The sequence below is a fragment of the Kogia breviceps genome, chromosome 9 (genome assembly GCF_026419965.1).
Source record: "Kogia breviceps isolate mKogBre1 chromosome 9, mKogBre1 haplotype 1, whole genome shotgun sequence".
In the NCBI taxonomy this organism is placed as follows: Eukaryota; Metazoa; Chordata; class Mammalia; order Artiodactyla; family Physeteridae; genus Kogia; species Kogia breviceps.
Genome location: NC_081318.1, coordinates 102,311,648 through 102,330,836, shown reverse-complemented (window position 1 = coordinate 102,330,836; position 19,189 = coordinate 102,311,648). Strand labels below are relative to the sequence as shown.

At 49.2% G+C, this 19,189-nt stretch overlaps 1 protein-coding gene across 1 annotated transcript in view; it reads left to right on the top strand.

Moving 5' to 3' along the window:
- The window catches only part of GLI3 (GLI family zinc finger 3), a 295,745-nt gene extending 285,947 nt beyond the window's left edge, over positions 1 to 9,798 (top strand). Inside the window, exons 14-15 of the mRNA XM_067042882.1 lie at positions 2,882 to 3,209; positions 4,152 to 9,798. Coding sequence (XP_066898983.1) covers positions 2,882 to 3,209; positions 4,152 to 6,487 — 2,664 coding nt within the window. The 3' untranslated portion in view covers positions 6,488 to 9,798. The remainder of the gene's footprint in view (positions 1 to 2,881; positions 3,210 to 4,151) is intronic.
- Positions 9,799 to 19,189: the final 9,391 nt, after the last annotated feature.

Below are 19,189 nucleotides of genomic sequence, written 5' to 3'. Positions count from 1 at the left end.
CATTATTTCCCAGTGGGTAGCCATACTTTGCTTTTAAAAAAACACCTTAGTAAGAAGTTTATATACGTGTTATGACTGATCACTACACTTTTAAATTAATCAATTTGTAAACTGTGTTTTATATACTTTTTTTGGGGGGGGAGCATTTATCAATTTCCTAAAATAAAGTCCACCACCTATATAATAATTGTGCAAAAGATTCACCCGTTTATCCTCAAGTGTTTAATGAAACAAGGAAAGTGAATTTGTGGTCTCCTAGATTATGTCATTGAAAGACAATGATTTATGTTTTTAGGACATCCTAGGAACCCAGAATCCCTTGTACTTTTAATGTACATCCATAGCAAAAAGTTTTTAAAAAAATGAAAGAAAAGAAAACTTATCTCTTCTCCAAACACCCATTCTTTAAAAAGAAAAATTGGTAGAAATAAACATTTACCTTGATTTTGCTCAGTGACACCTGAGGTTCTCCAAGATGTGAACTATTTTATAAAATAATTAAATCATAGAAACAAAGGGCTGGAAAGAGTTCACAGAGACTGAGACTAGGCCCCTTATGTTACAGGTGTGGAAACTGAGGCTCAGTGAGGTTAATAAATTAACCAGATTTCCACGGGAGACTATTTTATGAATATGTACACACACATGTAAATATAAGTAGGTATCTTCATAGACATTTACTAAGGCACAGGCGATTTACATTTCTAATATTCTTTCTTCAAAAACTTGTCTTTGATTTGCTCATCATGCTATAAATTAAATTCTTTCTTCTTTTTTTCTTATTACTCCAACTTCTCTTCTGTGTAATGCTCCTAAATGTCTTGTTCTCACTTCCTAAGGACAGTGGGTAATAAGGTGAGGGAATTTTGGCTTCTCTGCTCTCTTTGTTTTCTTTTCATTTTAACATTTAACTTTTATTTGTTTCACTTTTCTTTCGTCGTTGTCCTTTGTGACATTTTTAGTAGTGGACATTACTCAGCTATGTTTCCAACATAGAAGTGATGTGTTTTGAACATTCAGCATGTGGAAATGTGGAGTTAGATGTTGAAATTCATCATTCTCTTTGTCTAGGTTTTCATAATAAATCACACTGGGGCCGACCAAGCAGATGTTCTCAAAGACTATTTCATTGTCATATTGACTAGTGTAAATTTGTTCTTGGACCAGACGTGCACCACCTTCTTGGAGCAAGATCTGAATACACTTGTTGGCAATTTAATCTATATCAGAATGTCTGCGCTCCTTTAAGCATTTTCTAATTGTAGGTGCACGTGAGCCTTCTTCTGGGCCCTGTGGAAGTGTGAGCCTGCGTGTGCGTGTGTACATACACACAGATTCACATACACATACACACACATGCTGATTTGACAGTCCAAGCGTAAAAGACATCCAAAGCCCAGGATGATCTAAGTTCTCTGCAAAGGAGCAGGTGGTCTGGCCCTTTGGGACACTACAGAAGCAAAAACTTTATAGACGGGCTTTATGCATTCGTGATCACATTTGTGTATCTTATTTTTCTCTGCTTGGTTGCCCAGGACACACTTAGTGTACCATGTGCTGCTCGCTTAGAAAGTGTTCATTTGCTTGGGTGTATGTACTGTGTTCTCAGAAAACCTGTAACGGGTTCCACGGAAAATGACTGTGTCCAGACCCCTTGCTGACGGCACTGTGGTTCCACCAGAGACCACAGCCGTCTGTACTGGAGTGTGTGTAGTTATCTCTCCCTGCTTCTTGGGCTGCTGTCAGGCTTTATGTAGTTTTTAGGTAACACCGGAGAGGGTGCTACAGAGAAATGGAAGTGAGGCCGGTCTGGGAGTCTGGGTCATCACAATGTTCGCTTTGTGACTTTGGGCAGTCACTGAACTTCTCTGAACATCACTTTTCTTATCTCTGCATAAAGGATTAGAGTGTGCATCCACCAGGGCACCGCTGGAATTTTAGATGGGCCAGTTCCAGGCTGTGCGGACTGCTCGATGCAGGCCATTCTATAGAGGGGTCCCAAAAGTAGAGACAGTGAGCCTTCCAGTCCCCATGGCCAGGGGCCCGTGGAGGGGGTTCTTTCCCTGAGAACCGGTGGACCAGATGAAGTTCCCATCGAGTCGCAGAATTGGCTTCCCCCAGTCCACTTGGTTGGGGTTTGGGAAACCTGGCCCAATTCTCCTAGTGCAATGCGGGTCCTCTCTGGCTATAGCAGAAGCTAAGTGATTGAAGTTTTCCCTCTTACAACTGCTTTTACCTACACCCTGCTTGGAGTTCTACAAAGCAAGAAAATGTAGAAGGAAAGTAGAGAGGTTACAAGAGCTTGGGGAACCAGCCTGGAATGGTATAGAGGGGCTGGTTGGAGGGGAGTTAACATGGGCTCCTGGGACATACCTTCCGAGGACTAAAGCAATTGTAACAACAACTGCTAACACTCTCCGAGCCAATTAATTACTGCCATCCAGGTCTTTTTGAACTTTGTGTGTTTTCAGGGCTTTACACCTAACTCCCACAACAATCCCTAGGATAAATAAATTGTCCCCATTTTCTGGATAAGCAAACTGACGTTTAGAGTGGCTGAGTAATTTGCCCAAAGGATAAAGTCATGGAGGTGGGGTGGGAACCGACAAGGAGGTGTGACGCAGAGTTCGCATTTGGGGCGGGGTTCCATGGCTGATACGTCATATCCGGCACCCGCCGCCGTCCATTTCCTCCGCTGCACATCTGCCTGCTGCGCAGTCACTGAGGTTGAGGGAGGCCACCTCCACTCACCAGAACATGTTTCTTTTTCATCCCACCCACTGAGAATCCAGCAGGACTTGATCTGCGTGATCTCTCGTCATCCGCTCCCCGGCCTTTATCATTCGGGTGACATTTCTTTCCTTTCCTCTTGACCGCACAGACATCTCAGCCAAGCCCTGGTGGTCAGTCTTCATGCAGCAGCCAACACTCCCCCATCAGCAACTATTCCAACAGTGGGCTCGAGCTTCCTCTAACCGATGGAGGTGGTATGGGCGACCTCAGTGCCATCGACGAAACCCCAATCATGGACTCGACCATTTCCACTGCAACCACAGCCCTCGCTCTGCAAGCCCGGAGGAACCCGGCAGGGACCAAATGGATGGAGCACGTCAAGCTAGAAAGACTCAAACAAGTGAATGGAATGCTTCCGCGACTGCATCCCATTCTACCCCCCAAAGCCCCTGCGGTCTCTCCTCTCATAGGAAACGGTGAGTTCTGGCCGGTCCTCGGGTCCGCGCGGGGTGTTCTGTTCTTTCAAGGGCGGCCGGAGCCCTAGGCAGACCCGGGCCCTTGGTTTCCCATTTGCTTGTTTCCCCAGCGGCCCTAAAATGATGGCTGGAACCATAAATGTTAGTGTTGCCTTTCTGGAGAGTCCGTATTTGAACAGCAGGCAGTAAGAGGATAATCCTGAAATGAAAAGTAAGACTGTGCATGACTCATGTTCTGATGGTGAAATCATACCTCTTAGACCAGGAGAAGGAAACCCCAAACGCAGAGGCATCCCGGGTTAGCACCTGTCTCTGCCTTCCATAGTCTGCAGCCACTTTGACTGATGGCCCAATTCAGCGAAAGGCGAGCCATCTCTGTCACTGCCGGCCCTCAGTCCGTTTGGGTGTCTGAGATTACACTCAATATCTGCAGCATATCCCAGGGGTGAACCTCCCCCACCCTACCTACTCCGGTGCGCTCCACCCGCACAGGATGTCATGGGGAAGCCCTGAGTTTTTACACGTACGCCTTCTGCCCTGGTACTTCCTGTAACTTGAGCACTGTACGTACTTCCGGGGACCCTTCACCTGGCCCTTACACTGCCCCAGTGAAGGAGCTTAACTCATCAGGGAGTTGTTAGTGTTTTCTTTAAACCGGGCGTGGGCCTCGTACAGCTCCCACCTGCTCTTGTAAATAAAGTTGTATCGGCACCCAGCCTCACCCACCCCTTTACTACTGTCCCCAGGCCCTTTGGTGCTGCAGGGCAGCGATGGGTAACCATGGCCAAGGCCGCCCGGCCCCGGAAACCGAAAAGGGTCACTCACTGTTCGCCGACACCTGTGTTAAGTCATCTTGACTTTAACAGCGCATCCCGGGGCAGCAGGCCCGCTGAAATGAAATGAAGCTGAAATGAACCCCTGTCTCCCCGGCTTTCTCTGCAGGCACGCAGCCCAGTACCAGCTGCGGTCTGGGCGGGCCCCCGCCCCTTCTCCCGAACAGAAGCGACCTTTCTGGGGTGGACATCACCATGCTGAACCTGCTCAACCGGAGAGACAGCAGCGCCAGCACCATCAGTTCCGCCTACCTGAGCAGCCGCCGCTCCTCCGGCATCTCGCCCTGCTTCTCCAGCCGCCGGTCCAGCGAGGCGTCCCAGGCCGAGGGGCGGCCCCAGAACGTGAGCGTGGCCGACTCCTACGACCCCATCTCCACCGACGCCTCGCGCAGGTCCAGCGAGGCCAGCCAGGGCGACGGCCTGCCCAGCCTGCTCAGCCTCACGCCCGCGCAGCAGTACCGCCTGAAAGCCAAGTACGCCGCCGCCACGGGCGGTCCGCCGCCCACCCCGCTGCCCAACATGGAGAGGATGAGCCTCAAGACCCGGATGGCCCTGCTGGGCGATGGCAGGGAGCCCGCGGGGCCCCTGCCTCCCGTACCTCCTCCCCGGAGATGCAGCGACGGCGGGGCCCACGGGTACGGCCGGCGCCCCCTGCTGCCCCAGGATGCGCCGGGCAACGGCGTGAGAAGAGCCAGCGACCCGGTGCGGACGGCCTCCGAGAGCCTCTCGCTGCCCCGGGTGCAGCGGTTCAACAGCCTGAACAGCTTCAGCCCTCCGGTGTTGCCTCCGTCCCTGGAGAAGCGTAATCTGGTGCTTCAGAACTACACGCGGCCAGACGGGGGCCAGTCCCGACACTTCCACGCGTCTCCCTGTCCCCCGAGCATTACTGAGAACGTCACCCTGGAGTCCCTGGCCATGGACGCCGATGTGAGCCTGAACGATGAGGATCTCCTGCCCGACGACGTGGTGCAGTATTTAAATTCCCAGAACCCAGTCGGGTACGGGCAGCCTTTCCCGGGCGCCGTCTCCGATGACAGCAAAGGGCCCCACGGGCCTGGCTTGGGGAGCGGGCCCGGCGACTTTGAGCCACTTGGGCCACCCGGCAGCCACACCAGCCAGCAGTATCGCGGGCTGGAAGCGCCCTGCACTGATGCCAGTAAATCCGACCTGCCCATTCAGTGGAACGAAGTCAGCTCGGGCAGCGCCGACCTGTCCTCCAACAAGCTGAAGTGCGGCCAGCGGCCCGCGGCGCAGCAGGCCCGCGCCTTCGGGTTGTACGGCCACGTGGGCGTCCACCCACAGAATCCCTTGAGGAGCGGGGCTGGCCCGGCTGGGGGATATCCGACCCCCGGGGAGCACGGCAGCTCCTTCGGGGGCCCGGAGCACTTGGTGAGCCACGGCGGCGGCGGCGGCGGAGCTGCGGGCCCCAACGGGAACGCCTTCCACGAACAGCCCTATAAGGCCCAGCAGTACGGGAACTGCCTGGCCCGGCAGCCTGGCGTGCTCGACGGGGCCTGCGGTGCCGGGATCCAGGCAGCAAAGCTGAAAAGCATCCCCATGCAAGGGAGCGGGAGCCAGCCGGATTTTGGCCTGTCGGTGGCACCGGACGAGTCGGCTGGCAGCACGGTGAATGGCATGCCCAGCCCAGACCCGGTGGGACAGGGGTACCTGGCGCATCAGCTCTTCAGTGACAGCATGCACCCCCAGGGGGCAGGCCGCCCCGGGCAGCACATGCTGGGGCACGGTAGCGCTACCTCACATATCCACGTCTATCAAGGGCCGGAAAGCGGCCTGCCGGGGCCTCCCAGCACCGGCATCCAGCTGTCAGGCCTGGCAGCCGTCAGGGGCTCCCAGCCGTGTGCCAGCTACGGGGGCAGCCGGCGCCAGGCTGGGCCGAGGGGCGGCCTTGCTCTGCAGCCGGGACAGCTCAGTGACCCAAGTCAGACCTGCAGGGTGAACGGCATCAAGATGGAGATGCCAGGGCAGCCCCATCAGCTCTATTCGAATGTGCAGAGTTACTCTGGTCAGTTCTATGACCAAACCATTGGCTTCGGTCAGCAAGACGTGAAAACTGGGTCCTTCCCCGTGTCAGAAGCCAACTGCCTGCTCCAGGGGCCGAGCGCCGAAAACCCTGAATTACTCTCCCCAGGTGCTAACCAGGTGACAAGCACAGTGGACAGCCTCGACAGCCATGACCTGGAAGGGGTGCAGATTGATTTCGACGCCATCATAGATGACGCGGACCACGCCAGCCTGATGTCAGGAGCCCTGAGCCCAAGTATCATTCAGAACCTTTCTCACAGCTCCTCCCGGCTCACGACGCCACGCGCCGCCCTCCCGTTGCAAGCTCTGTCTCTGAGCACCACCAACATGGCAATCGGAGACATGAGTTCTCTGCTGACCTCCCTCGCAGAAGAAAGCAAATTCCTTGCAGTTATGCAGTAGGCTCTAGGGGGGAAAAAAAAAAAAAGACTGCCAAGAGACCTGAAACTTTAGGAGTTTAAAAGATTAAATGGACCCTTTTTTTTTTTTTTGGTTGTTTCGTTTTTGTTTTTTTTTTTAGTTCTGTATATGTTTTAGCAATCTCATCTCACCTAACTGGGATGTGTTTCAAGTATATTCCTTTTATGGAAAAGGACTCTGAAAAACCCTAAAGTATTCTAGGGAGAAACTGTCTTCCATTTCAGTTTTGAATCAGTATTGTTACACTCGAAACACCCTCTTTTTTAAAAAACTGTAAGCCCGCCCCCCCCCCTTTTTTTTTTTTTAGTAAACCCGTGTAAATGTGTGGTGTACATGTTCTTTCTTTTTGGAGAGAGGGCAAATGAAAGGATTTGACATGTTTCTCTGTTACGCCAAGGAAATAGGAATTGGTGTGCTCGTGACCAACGGGTTACATTTCCAGCTTTTTTCCATTTTCCTTTACATACGTTCAGCGTTCGTTTTTGTGTTTTGTTTCTTTTGTTTTTTAATTCCCACACTGGGCACGAGAGTGAGAACGTGGAGAGTGAGTTTGGGAATCTCTTGTGAGTGTACTGTACCAGAGGTCACAGGTTTTGGAGATGCTCCTTGCCCGCAGTTCGGGTCAGAGCGTGCTTTAGACAGATAACACACAGGTCGAAATTTGGGACTCTTGCACATGAAATGGTGCGCCCACCATTGGGGTTTAAAATTCTTCCTGTCCGTACGTGAGCTTAGGGTGGGTACGTCTGTACGACAGTTCTCAGTTCTCGACCTTGCCTCCTCTCTCTCTGTCTGCGAATGTTCAGTGCTATTCCAGGGAGACAGGAAAGGGTGCTGGGTGACACTCAGACACGCTATTACTGTCTTCTGTTCTGGTAAGAAGGTAGGCGGATCGCAGATTCAAGCTACTGTGGAGAATTTGGGGACTATTTGTGGGTTTGCCTATTTGTTGATAGTTCCATCTCTTGCCCCATTTTCATAGATAACTGAGAGTTGATGATATCTGGTTCTGAGTATATAGGTACTTAACCCCACAGCTGGCTCTATCATTAACATATGTTAATTCCACTATAGCGAAGGAGTATTTCTATTCTAAGTGCCCTATTTTAGGGGATTTATAAAACTTGGTTGTAAAAGAAAAAAGCTCACAGACAAAGATATTTGGAATAAATCGCTTCAAATATTTTTGGTATTTAAAAGCACTAGGGAAGAAGTTTTGTAGCTGTGTGGATACCTTGTTTTTGCACCCTATCTATTAAGTGATTCATCCATTTAAGAAGTTAAAGTGTTCTATGCAGTTTGTTCTTACTGTGGACTTAATCTGGACTTTTGTTTTGGATTAAAACATTTAAAGATTTTAAAAGTGCAGCTACTCCCCAGGTGCAGTTGCTACACATAAAAGACATACTATGTGTGCACAGAGTATGTGGATTATCCAGCATTTTACTTTAAAAAATATGTAAGCTATGAAAATAAAACATCGACACCTCAGGCTACCGGCTGTATTCTGTCCCCTTGACCCTGGAGTTGGATTTTTCCAAAGTGAATCATGAGTCCATTATGTGGCTTTTTCCCTTTATTCCTGCCCTTTAAATTAGTATTAGACAAAATCAAATACAAGTATTAAATAGAAAGAATATTAGGACCAGCCCATTTTTCTCATGTTTATGTTCTCTCATTTGGACCAAGAATCTCAGTGTGGAAGTAAAATTGCCCTTTGGGACTTTGGCTAAGACGGTTTGCTTTCAACTAAATGAAAGCAGAGAGATGCTGAGGTTCTCTGGCCATCCCCCCCCACCCGCCCACCCACCTCCCTCCGTGCAACACCTACATGTAAATCAAAGGAAGCATCCACTTCAGAACAGAGTCCAAAATCAAAAGACAAGTAGTGATCTGAGCTAGGAGAGTTGAGTCTCTACGAATTTTCAATGGAAAGATCAAGGCATTTCCTGTGTTCTTCAAACAGGTCATGATCTGGTTACAAAATCAGTAATCCATTCCATGAATCTTGTCTTTTTCATGAACTCAAAATCTCCAGGTCCTGGTCTGAGCTTGCATGCCCTTGTGGCTTAATCCAATCCCTGTCCTCCTCCTCCATCTCAATCCTTTCCCCACTAGCATGCATTCCTAGATGTGTCCTGCATTTATCAATTGCCATAATTTCCCATGTCACCCTTGCCCTACATGGAAGGCTGGATGGAGCCTGGGGTGGCACGGTCGTCAGCTTGTGCCCCTGTTTTTCCTTTGGTTTCTGGTGATTCTCCGGGTTAACCCCTATCTTTTTCTCTTCATACTTTGTTTTCTTTGCTCCCGCCTTCAGATTTGCAGGAGACACTCATGCTTCAGCTCAGTATTTGGCTTCTCTCAGTATGGAAATCTCAGAAGGATGGAGGAAAGGAGGGGTGGGAGAGGAAAGTGTATTTTTTCAATCTGTTGTGATAGTGTAAGGAAGGTCTTTTGGGGACACTTACAAGTGTCCCGTCTGGAGATGGATCTCTGTAGACTTGGCATCTCCTGTGACGGAACCCATCCCCAGCCTCCAGTCTTCTCTCCACGTCCCTGTCCCTTGCACTTAGGGAGATAACACCAACTCTCTAGGGTCATGGCTACTTTTTAACGCAGGCTCATACACGGTACCGCTATCCGGCATCCATGTTAAACATGCTCTGTCCATTTGGGTTTCTAAAGAACTAATTAGACTGCCCCCTGCTCCTCACTCACTGGCTCACCCTCTGGAGCTGCAGAGGTTCGATTCTTGCGATGCATGTGCCTTATTTTATGTTAATGCCGTCGAAGCAAGGGACCAGTTGGTGTCGCCCAGTCAGGGCTCAAGGCTGCGTGCTCCCCAGATGAGAGCGCACAATTGTAGCAGAGTCTGAGCTGTCTTGTAACCTGGCTTCCCATGTTGTTTTGAGCTGATAGGAGGATGTCCCTCTTCTGACAAGTTACTGTTGTGTATCCTGCAAACGTGTAAGATAAAATACGAGTTGGTTGTTTTCACCTTTTTTAGATTTTTAAAAAAACAAAATGTGTGTAATCCTTTTTTTAAAAAGAAACACGTGTAAATACATTTAAGTATTGTAGGCATAGTGCTTGGACGTGGCCGGCCCCGGGCCTTCCTTGGATCAGCCCGCAGCCCGTGCAATGCCCACCCGCACCCACCTCTAGCCCGGGGCTGCAGCCCCCACCACAGATGGACTCTACTTTTGCTTTCAGAACCACTTAGTCTTTTTATAACAAAGAGAAAGAACAATGTTTCTTACAATGTCAATAAAAAACTCTTTGTACTGAAATTTCTTGTAGGTGGTTTATTTAATTCACAGTTGAATGGGAAAAGGGCTTTCTTTGGAAAAATCCAGAACCTGTGTTTAGACCCAGGCCCCCTGACCCCTGACACACACGCACACACACACACACACACACACACACGCAGAGGGAACTTTTGCTGAGACCCAGATTCCTCATCCTAAAGATGGAGAATAGGGCTGTACACCCTGCTAGTGGTGTGTGAGGAGGGGGACCTGGGAGGCACATCAGTTGTAACCTGGCCTGTTTTTCTTAATTTTATCTCTGCCGAGGAGGAAAGACATGAATAGGTTTAATGTCTAACAACCTGTCCCTCTTTTATATATTATCCTCTCATTTCAGAGATACCCTACCACATGTCAAGAGAAAATCTGACATGGTAGAAGCCTACCTTTATGTGGCTTTTAATAACTGACATCAGACAGAAATATAAGCTACTTCTCTCATTTGTCTTTTCTCGTCAGCTTGCAGTAGTTTTCTCCAGATCACTATAAAGGGCTCCAAAAGAGTTCCCTTCCTCTTCCTGAGTAGTATCAGGTGTCTTTTGAGCCACTGGCTGAAGGCATTGGTTGTTGCTGGGAAGGACAGTGGTCCTGGCCGTCAGTATCACAGGGCTACAAAGATGGGTGCAGCCCTCACACACAGGTGCGCACACACGCACAGGTGCCTTGGCACTGTCTCAGGGAACCTCCTGTCCCATGGGTGGTGATTGTTTCTCTCCTTGTCCTATAGCAGAGATTGTCCAGTCATAGGGATGTTTCATGCTTTTCTCATTCACAAAAGAGAATTTCCTCCCATGAATCCAAAATTCTTTGCTTTCATAACTAGATCCTTCACATAAGGTGTCCAAATGCGTTCAGAAAAAAATAGGAACTTATGCCCTGTCTTAGGTATAAATTGTCAGCTTACAAAGAAGCATATGAGGTAGCAAGTTAAAATAAAATAAATAAGACAAATGAGGCTAATAGAAGGAAAAAGTAGGAAATGGGTCACTCCCGGGAATGAGGTGTGTGACAGACTCCCGTAAGTTCATGTGAGCAGAACACAGGTACCACTCACAGCTTTGTTTCAAAGATGCCTCCTGTAGGGCTTCCCTGGTGGCGCAGTGGTTGGGAGTCCGCCTGCCGATGCATGGGACACGGGTTCGTGCCCCGGTCCGGGAAGATCCCACGTGCCGCGGAGCGGCTGGGCCCGTGAGCCATGGCCGCTGAGCCTGCGCGTCCGGAGCCTGTGCCCCGCAACGGGAGAGGCCACAGCGGTGAGAGGCCCGCGTACCACCAAAAAAAAAAAAAAAAAAAAAAAAAAGATGCCTCCTGTTAAGGAGATGTGAAGGAGGCAGAGTCAGGTAAAATGGCAAAGCTGCAATCCATTTGGTATTTCATAAAGATTTATATTAAGTAATTTTGGTTCAAAGATGTTATGTGTTACCCAGAAAAGAATATGACAGGAGAATTCTAGTATTAAGATGGAAAATTTTAACCAAGTGCCAAAATGTCTTATTCATCCCCTTTTTCCTCAATGGCTTTCTCTTTATTTTCTTGGCAGTTTTCCCCCTTTGGTTTGTTAAAAAAAAAAAAAATTCAACTGAGTAAATCTGAAGATCTAATTGGCTCTATTAAACTGTTCATGAGCAGAGCAGCACATCCTCTAGGAAGCAGAGAGAGACTCCTAGGTTTGCGCAAAATGGAAGGCTTTTGTGGAAAGGAGAGTGGGACAAGAAAGTCGTGAACGAGAAAAATGAAAGTTCACTGGAGGAAAGTGAGAGTTGGGGTGATGATGGCCTCTTGTTGGCTGAGCTGCATTTCCATCAGCTGTGCTTGTTCATGGTCAGGAAGAAAATCTTCCGTTTTCCTACTGGAGTAGTAAAGTTGTATGTACTTCCTGTTTGGGAGTACAAGATTATCTCTTCCTGTGGGGGTCTGTCATTGACATCTTCCTGTTTGGGGTAATTGGCAAGGAGTGGTACTCTTCCTTACTCCAATTTTCTTTGAGGTTTCCCTTTTATGATTATTCCCAGGTTTTACTTTATAGTATATTCACTATTCCAAATGCAACCTGAGCTCACCTCTCCTTTAATGTTAGCTTTCTTAAAATTTCATTTTACCAACATAAACCTGGTTTATGTCTCCTCTACCTAGTTATTCAAACTCTTTACTATTTTTAGGAATAGTAATAGAATCTAGACTAGAACCTGGTTTTAGGCTTTTTTTTTTTTTCTTTCCATGTAGTTTGTGGCCCATACTCACCCAGCAGAGGCATGGAATCTTAGGTTCTCCAAATTTTCTCACCCTTCCCTGAATCTCCCACTCCCTCCCTTACAGCTTCCAATCTTCCTCAGTGCCCAGTGGTAGGTTATGACGGTCTCTGCCTTCAGAGAACTTGCATTTTATCTGGGGATATCAGACAGGCAAGAGTTACACATTCCATTCATTCAACAGCACTGCCTTGATGTCTAATATCCCATTCCGATTCCTTGCTATGGACGGGAGACGGAAAGATGAATAAAGCAGCGGATCCGTGGGCTTGTATCCCAGTGGGAGGGACAGGCACGTAACCACAGACTACAACGGCATGCCATAACGAGAAGACATTCAAGGGCAGGTTCAGTTTGGGGCGTCATCCATCTGAGATGCATATGGCAGGGCTTCTCCACCTCGGTATTATTGACATTTGGGGCCAGAGAATTCTTTGTGGTGGGGGACTGTCCCACGTACTGTAGGATGTTTAGTGGCACCCCTAGCCAATACGCACTAGACGCCAATACCACCCCTACCCCCAAGCTGTAACATCCAAAAATGTCTCTGGACATAGCTACATGTCCCTTGGAGAGAAAATAATTCCAGATTGAGAAGCTCTGGCTTAAGGAATGAAAATACAAGGAGACACATACTGTAGGCAGGTGCCCAGAAGAGAGATTTAAGTACCAACCCAGACTTGGGAGCCTGTGGTATACAGGTGAGAGATGAAGCAAAGGGTGAGAGCCCCATTCACAGGCACAGGTATTGAACAAGAGGAAGACTGAGGAATGAACCCTAAGGAACACTGGCCCCACGGACCAAGAGGCAGGGAGGGCACAGGTGAGGCGGGCTGGACAGAGGGGGAGAGGGCGGTCGGAAGGCAGGCGAGACTGCGTGCTCTAGAAACAAGGAGGCATACTTCAGGAGGCCAGTACTGTCAAAAACAACATGTAGGTCCAGGGAAACATGGGCTGAAAAAATACCAGTTTTAAGAGTCCGGAGACCCCGGGAGACTGTGGGGAGAATTTATCAGTGGGGTGGTGAGAACAGAAATGGGCTCACAACAGCTGAGGATCAAATGACACATGACACAAAGGGGAACTTGGTGGCCTCTTCCAAGTAGCCTGTGCCATGTCATCGTCCCAGATGCCATCAGGACTAAGACACACGTTGCTTCACGTTCTCACTAAGAAAGCAAGCAAGCATGCAATTAAGCTGTGACCTCATGCTCCTATCCTCTAAGAGACAGATTACAATTTCAGTGGCGTCATGGGCACCTAGGAGAGTATGAAATACATTATGTCCAAGGGAAAGAGACCGGAGAGGTGGAAAGTTGGATTTTTCTTGCGGTTCTTCCTTTCCTCCATTTTTCCTTTTTCCCTTCTTTCTTTCTTCCCTCCCTTCTTCTCTCCCTTCCTTCCTTCTTTCGTGCAAAAGCCTTGACCGTGGTAATCACCCAATAGGAAAAGAGGCAGAGGAGAGGAGGTGCTGGATGTTACAGTGAACAAAGCAAGCATCTTTGGAACCACCTGGGTCACAGGATGGCTGCTTCTCCAGGGAAATGAGGGAAGGAGTGAAGGATGAGGGCAGGTTTAGACAGAAGCGAGGTGTGGGTACAGGAGATCAAGAGGCTGAGGGAATTCAACAGGGACGTAGACCTGTGAAGACACAGGATGGTCTGGCACATGTCAGGAAGGCCAGTGACCTTGAGCTGGGCCTTCACAACGAGTGGAGAGTTAGGAAGGGAGTGGAAGATAGGAGGGAACAGCATGAAGTCACGTGAGCCTCACAAGTCCATACCTGCTACTCCATCCCTACAGGATCCAGATCGGATTGACTGGAGGACAAGACTCGGGAGGGAGATTATTGTAACCTTTTGGGGGAAAGTAACTTAAATACCTATTGGCAGTGACGGTGGGTGGTGTGTGGACGGGAGGGGGAGTGGAGGTGATGGCCTTGGACTCATACAGGAAGAGCCCAGAGCTGCTGTGCCTTAGGGAAGCAGGAGAGTGGCCAAGCGAGGGCCCCCTCACCATTTTCTTCCCATTCCCCAGGAGGCGGGGTCCAGCCCGGCCCTGCAAAGGCAGAGCAAGCCCAAGGGAGCAGGAGGGCTGGGGAGGACAGGGACCAACAGAGCTCTCCATCGCTGGCTCTTCGCCAAGTGAGCAAGAAACTTTATGTGGTATTTCCAGTTAATAGTGCATAGAGGGTTTGGGTTGTTTTTTTGTTTTTGTTTTTGTGGTACGCGGGCCTCTCACTGTCGTGGCCTCTCCCGCTGCGGAGCACAGGCTCCGGACGCGCAGGCTCAGCGGCCATGGCTCACGGGCCCAGCCGCTCCGCGGCACGTGGGATCTTCCCGGACCGGGGCACGAACCCGCGTCTCCTGCATCGGCAGGCGGACTCTCAATCGCTGCGCCACCAGGGAAGCCCCTTGGTTGTGTTTTTTTTTTTAAATTTTCATATTAGGAGACTAGTTTAACAAAGTAACAGGCATGCTTCCCCACTCTTTATCTCTGCTTCCCACCTGCCGCAGCAGCTCTGCAGGGCTCAGCTCACACCTCCTTCTTGCTCCGAATTTCCCTTTTGCTGGAGCTTTCCCAGGCCCGGGCTCGGTGAGTACGTGTGAGGTGGCCTGGAAAGCTGGCCGAGCAAGCTGGAAGGATCACTGGCAGTCCCGGAGAGCCGGCCAGCCTCGGCCCAGCACCGGCCCCTTGGGGGAGAGGCCCGCTGCTGCCTGGGTCCGCAGCCACTACCGGGCCAGGGCAGGGAAGCGGGGTGGATTGGCGGTGCTCTCTTCCCAAGATGCTTCTGTCTGATCGGGCTTCTTAGTCAAGCTCTAGCTGAAGAAAGATTCCCCAGCCACCCCAATGAGAAGCAGCTAAACGCCTAGCCTGTCCCTGCTTTTGAAAAAGCGCTGGAGTTGGCACGTGTGCTTCTGATGCCAGTGGTAAAGGGATATCACAGGTTCTCTGTGCCTGAACCATTGAAATAAACTGCCCCCCCCAAAGATGTGTTGGGTAATATTTTTGACCCAGTGCATCACTGGTGTCTACTAATTTCCCTGAGTACCAGCTGGAGGGCTTATGAAACAGTGGTTTATCTTCTCTGAGATCAGGGGGAGGGGAGGCAGGAGACAACCCCACGGACTGCTGCTTCTTTGCCGGGCCTGCCTTTGAGCCCCTGCACTCCTGCAAGGACCCCTAAGGAGGTGGGAAAGGGACGGCTTTTGCCCCTGGACCAGCCCCGCGGGCCTCCAGATCAGTGATCTCCCCCGACAGCTGGGAATCCTCCTGTGTTCAGTCTCGGCCCACGTGATCCCTGCTCAGAAGTTGGACCCTGGCTCCTCCCATTTGGCAGGCGCAGGCCTGCAGCCCTCAGGGCTTGCAAGGGCCAAATGCACTGCAGAGGTGTGATTCATTGAGTTCCCAGAGGAAAGAGAGGCAGCCAGCTGGCAGAGGATTACTGAGCAGCCAGTCCAAGGAATTCCATTGCTGTTTGGATGGAGATGAGCAACTAGCTACCTCACTTCTCTTCCTCCCCCGTGGAGGCGAGGAGATGGAGGCCGGCCAGGGCTTGGAGGGCAGAGGAAAGGAACCAGGCTGCTTCACCGACCACCAAGATAAGGGTATGTGGCCATGTCCCCAGGGAGTCAAGGCAAGAAATCCTTGCATTTTCATTTGAAGATGATTCTGGGCGCCCCCAAATGTTTATCCAAAACACCCCAAGATGCATTGCCCAGAGGTAATTTTTTAATAAGCATCAAACTTGTTAGGCAAGAAAAATACTATTGGCTAACAAACTAAACAAGCCCAATGTGCACGTTATAGATCAGTGATTGTCTAGTCTCCCGGATATAGGAGATTTCTTCCCCCTGCACGTTGGCTATCTCAGCCTCTCTGGGTGTCTACCAGTTACAAATCCATTGCACAGTCATTCTTAACCCGGTGACACTTAAGAAACTGGCTGCTCCTTGAACCCAGGCCCCCGGACACCTCCCATTTGATCCACACCCTACACAAATGAAGTCATGAACCATCACGGTAAAGATTTCCCCTGAAGTTCATGCAAAGAACCAGCCCCGAGGACCCCATCCAAGCTCCCTCCCCTTCCAGCTTAGCTTCCCGCATCCCTTGAATTGAGGTAACAGGTAACAGGGTGACCCTCTTTCAACTACCTCTGCGCTACCTGCAGGGCAAACAAACAACACTCTCTCCGAGTCCCAAAGCAGTTGGGAGAAGAACAGAATGTTCCATTGACTTTCAAGACAGAAGGTCAAGGAACAGCCTTTCCTTGGGTTGCCTTGACCCGGGCTGTCTTCACTTGCTGTGCAGTTTTAGACGATTTAGTATCACTTTCCACTGTTCTGACTGAAAGGCTGACAGCTTCCAACACGGCGGACTTCCAGCCTGTTGGAAAGGCATTCTGAGGCTCTCTTAAATCAAGTGGGCTTAACATTCAGCCAAAAGGAAGGTTTTTGAAAATAAGCTGATTTCAGTCCCTCCTTACTGGCCTTGTGCACCAGGATTCCAGCTTCATTCAGACACAGGGTTTCCCTTTCAAAGAAGAAGTACAAAAGGGGTACAGGTAAGGGGGTTGCTCTGATCCCACCCCCAGCTGGTGGCTTGCGAGTTCTGGCCCCTCCCCCTGGATGGTGATGTTAGCACAGATCCCATCATTAAGACCTCAGTCTTCCACAAAATTGCCCCCATTTCAGAAAGCCCGCCACAGGTTCAAGGGGGTCCCCAGGTCACTTGCACTTCTGACTGACTAGCTACGAATTTAGGGGTTCCCATGACCCCTCAGGTCGATAATTCTCCAGGATGACTCACGACTCAGAAAGTGCTCTACTTATGTTTATAGTTTTATTATAAAGGATACAACTCAGGAAGAGCTGAAGGAGGGGATGTATAGCTTGGGGTCTCTGGGGGTACCCTGAATGCAGAGCTTCTGTTCTCCACCACATGGGGAGTCAGCACCTGTCACCTTCTGGGCACATCAGTGTGGCCCCCACGGAGAAGCTCCACTGAGTCTCGGCACCCAGAGGTTTTATCAGGGTTTCATCATGTAGGCACAATTGATCAAATCACTGGCCACGTGATTAAACACAATCTCCAGCCCCCATCCCCTGCCCAGAAGCCAGGCTGGCTCAAAGTCCCAACCCTCTAATTTCATGGTTTGGTTTTTCTGGTGACCAGCCCCCAGCCCTGAAGTCATCTTGGAGACACAAAGAGTCGCCTCACGAACATAAACTCAAGTGTGATCCCACGGGCTCGTGAATAACAAAAGCACTGTTATCACTGGGGAGATTCCAAGGGCTTAAATCTCCCCAAATTCTTTATTACACAACAGAGAGCTCCTTGGAAATGCCTAGAAAGGAAGCTCTGAGGTCCCGGCTCACCAGAGAAGAGCCAGCCCTGGCTGCTGGCATGGGGACAGAGTGCCAGCACCTCCTCCGCTAGCTAGATGTCACCCTCTGACCATCAGTGGTGTCATCTGCAAATGTGGCTTAATTATTTATGTCTACTCCAGAGTTATCACGAGGAGGGCTTCAGATCGTGGATAGAAAAATGCCTGCCATGTGTAGGAGCCAGCGAGCATTCAATGCACATGCTTATCCCTCACCCCGGCAATGATTCCACATGACTGAAGTGCAGGAAAGGAGACCCACAACATGCAGGAAGATGGAGGTACCCAGAGCTGGCGATCTTACAAAGGGATGCATTTACGCCTTTACCCACCAGCCAGCCTGACTGCTTGTCAACTCTTGACTCACGAAGCCAACAGACATGTGCACCTGGGTCAGAGTTCTCAGACTGAGAACAGAACACTAAAAAGATATTTCCATCTAGACTGACCTCAGAGGAATCAACAAGTCCAAAGAAGCAAATACTGAAGCTGGTATTTTACCCAAACGTCTGAGATGTAACAGGTTCCTGGTAAACAGTAGTGCTACAATTTAAATCTTTTAATCCTGGAAGAGCAAAAGAATATATATGACTTATTTACAAGTCCCCTATATACGAACGAGTTCCGTTCCAAGAGCATGTTCATAAGTTCAATTCGTTCGTAGGTCCAAGTTAGCCTAGGTACCCAACTAACACAATCGGCTATATACTGCTGCTTGTACACTTAATCTGGATATCCTGGGCTTGAAATAAAGATACTGTACTACGGTACTCTCTACAGTGCTGTACAGTAAAGTACACAAAAGCACAACCACTTGTAGAGGATGCACACATGTGACAATGTACGCCAGACACGTGGACTAACTTACGTGATTGGACATGTGAACGCACGTTAGCATCTTTGAAAGTTCTCACCTTACTGTATTTATTTGTTTGTTTGTTTGTTTTCTTTTGGCCATGCCACGAGGCTTGGGGGATCTTAGTTCCCTGACTAGGGATTGCACGCGGGCCCATGGCAGCGAAAGTTCCAAGTCCCAGCCACTGGATGGCCAGGGAATTCCCCAAGTATGACTTTTTAAAAAGACGTTTTATTATCATGTATATGCACACACACACACACACAAATACATTTGCACAATCCAGATCCACCCTGCTGCCCTTTCGGTCTCTGCCCTCCAACACAGCAAGGCAGCAGGATCCACACTTCTTTGTCTGGTCTCAAGATAAGAGCTCAGAGATAATCCCCATGCAGCCTCACCAAACACTATTCCAACTTCATCCTCAGCTAGTTCACTGCAGTAGTTTTGAAAGCGGAGGACCATTTCTTCACACTTATTTTATCACTAATTCTGTTCTTTGGATGCTTCAAGTATTTAGAATTTAAGATAAATTCTCTTCTGTAGAATTCAAGAATAAGACCCAGTGGTAAGTCTGATGATTAGAAACATATCCCTGTTCTGTGCAAAGACAGCCACTCAATATTTTGATGTGTCTTCTCCCAGGCTTTTTAGTGATGCATTTCTTTGTTCCAAATAACATTTGTTTTCTTATTTTAAAATGAATACATACTCTTTGTGGAAAACAGAAAAAAAAAAATCAGAAAAAAAAAGTCAACTGTCATTCAACCACCCAGAAATAACTGCTGTCAACTTTCTGTGATCTAGTTCTGGGTCTTCCTTATACAGGTAACATTCAATGATGAGCATTTTTCCATGTCATTAAAAATTATATTAAAA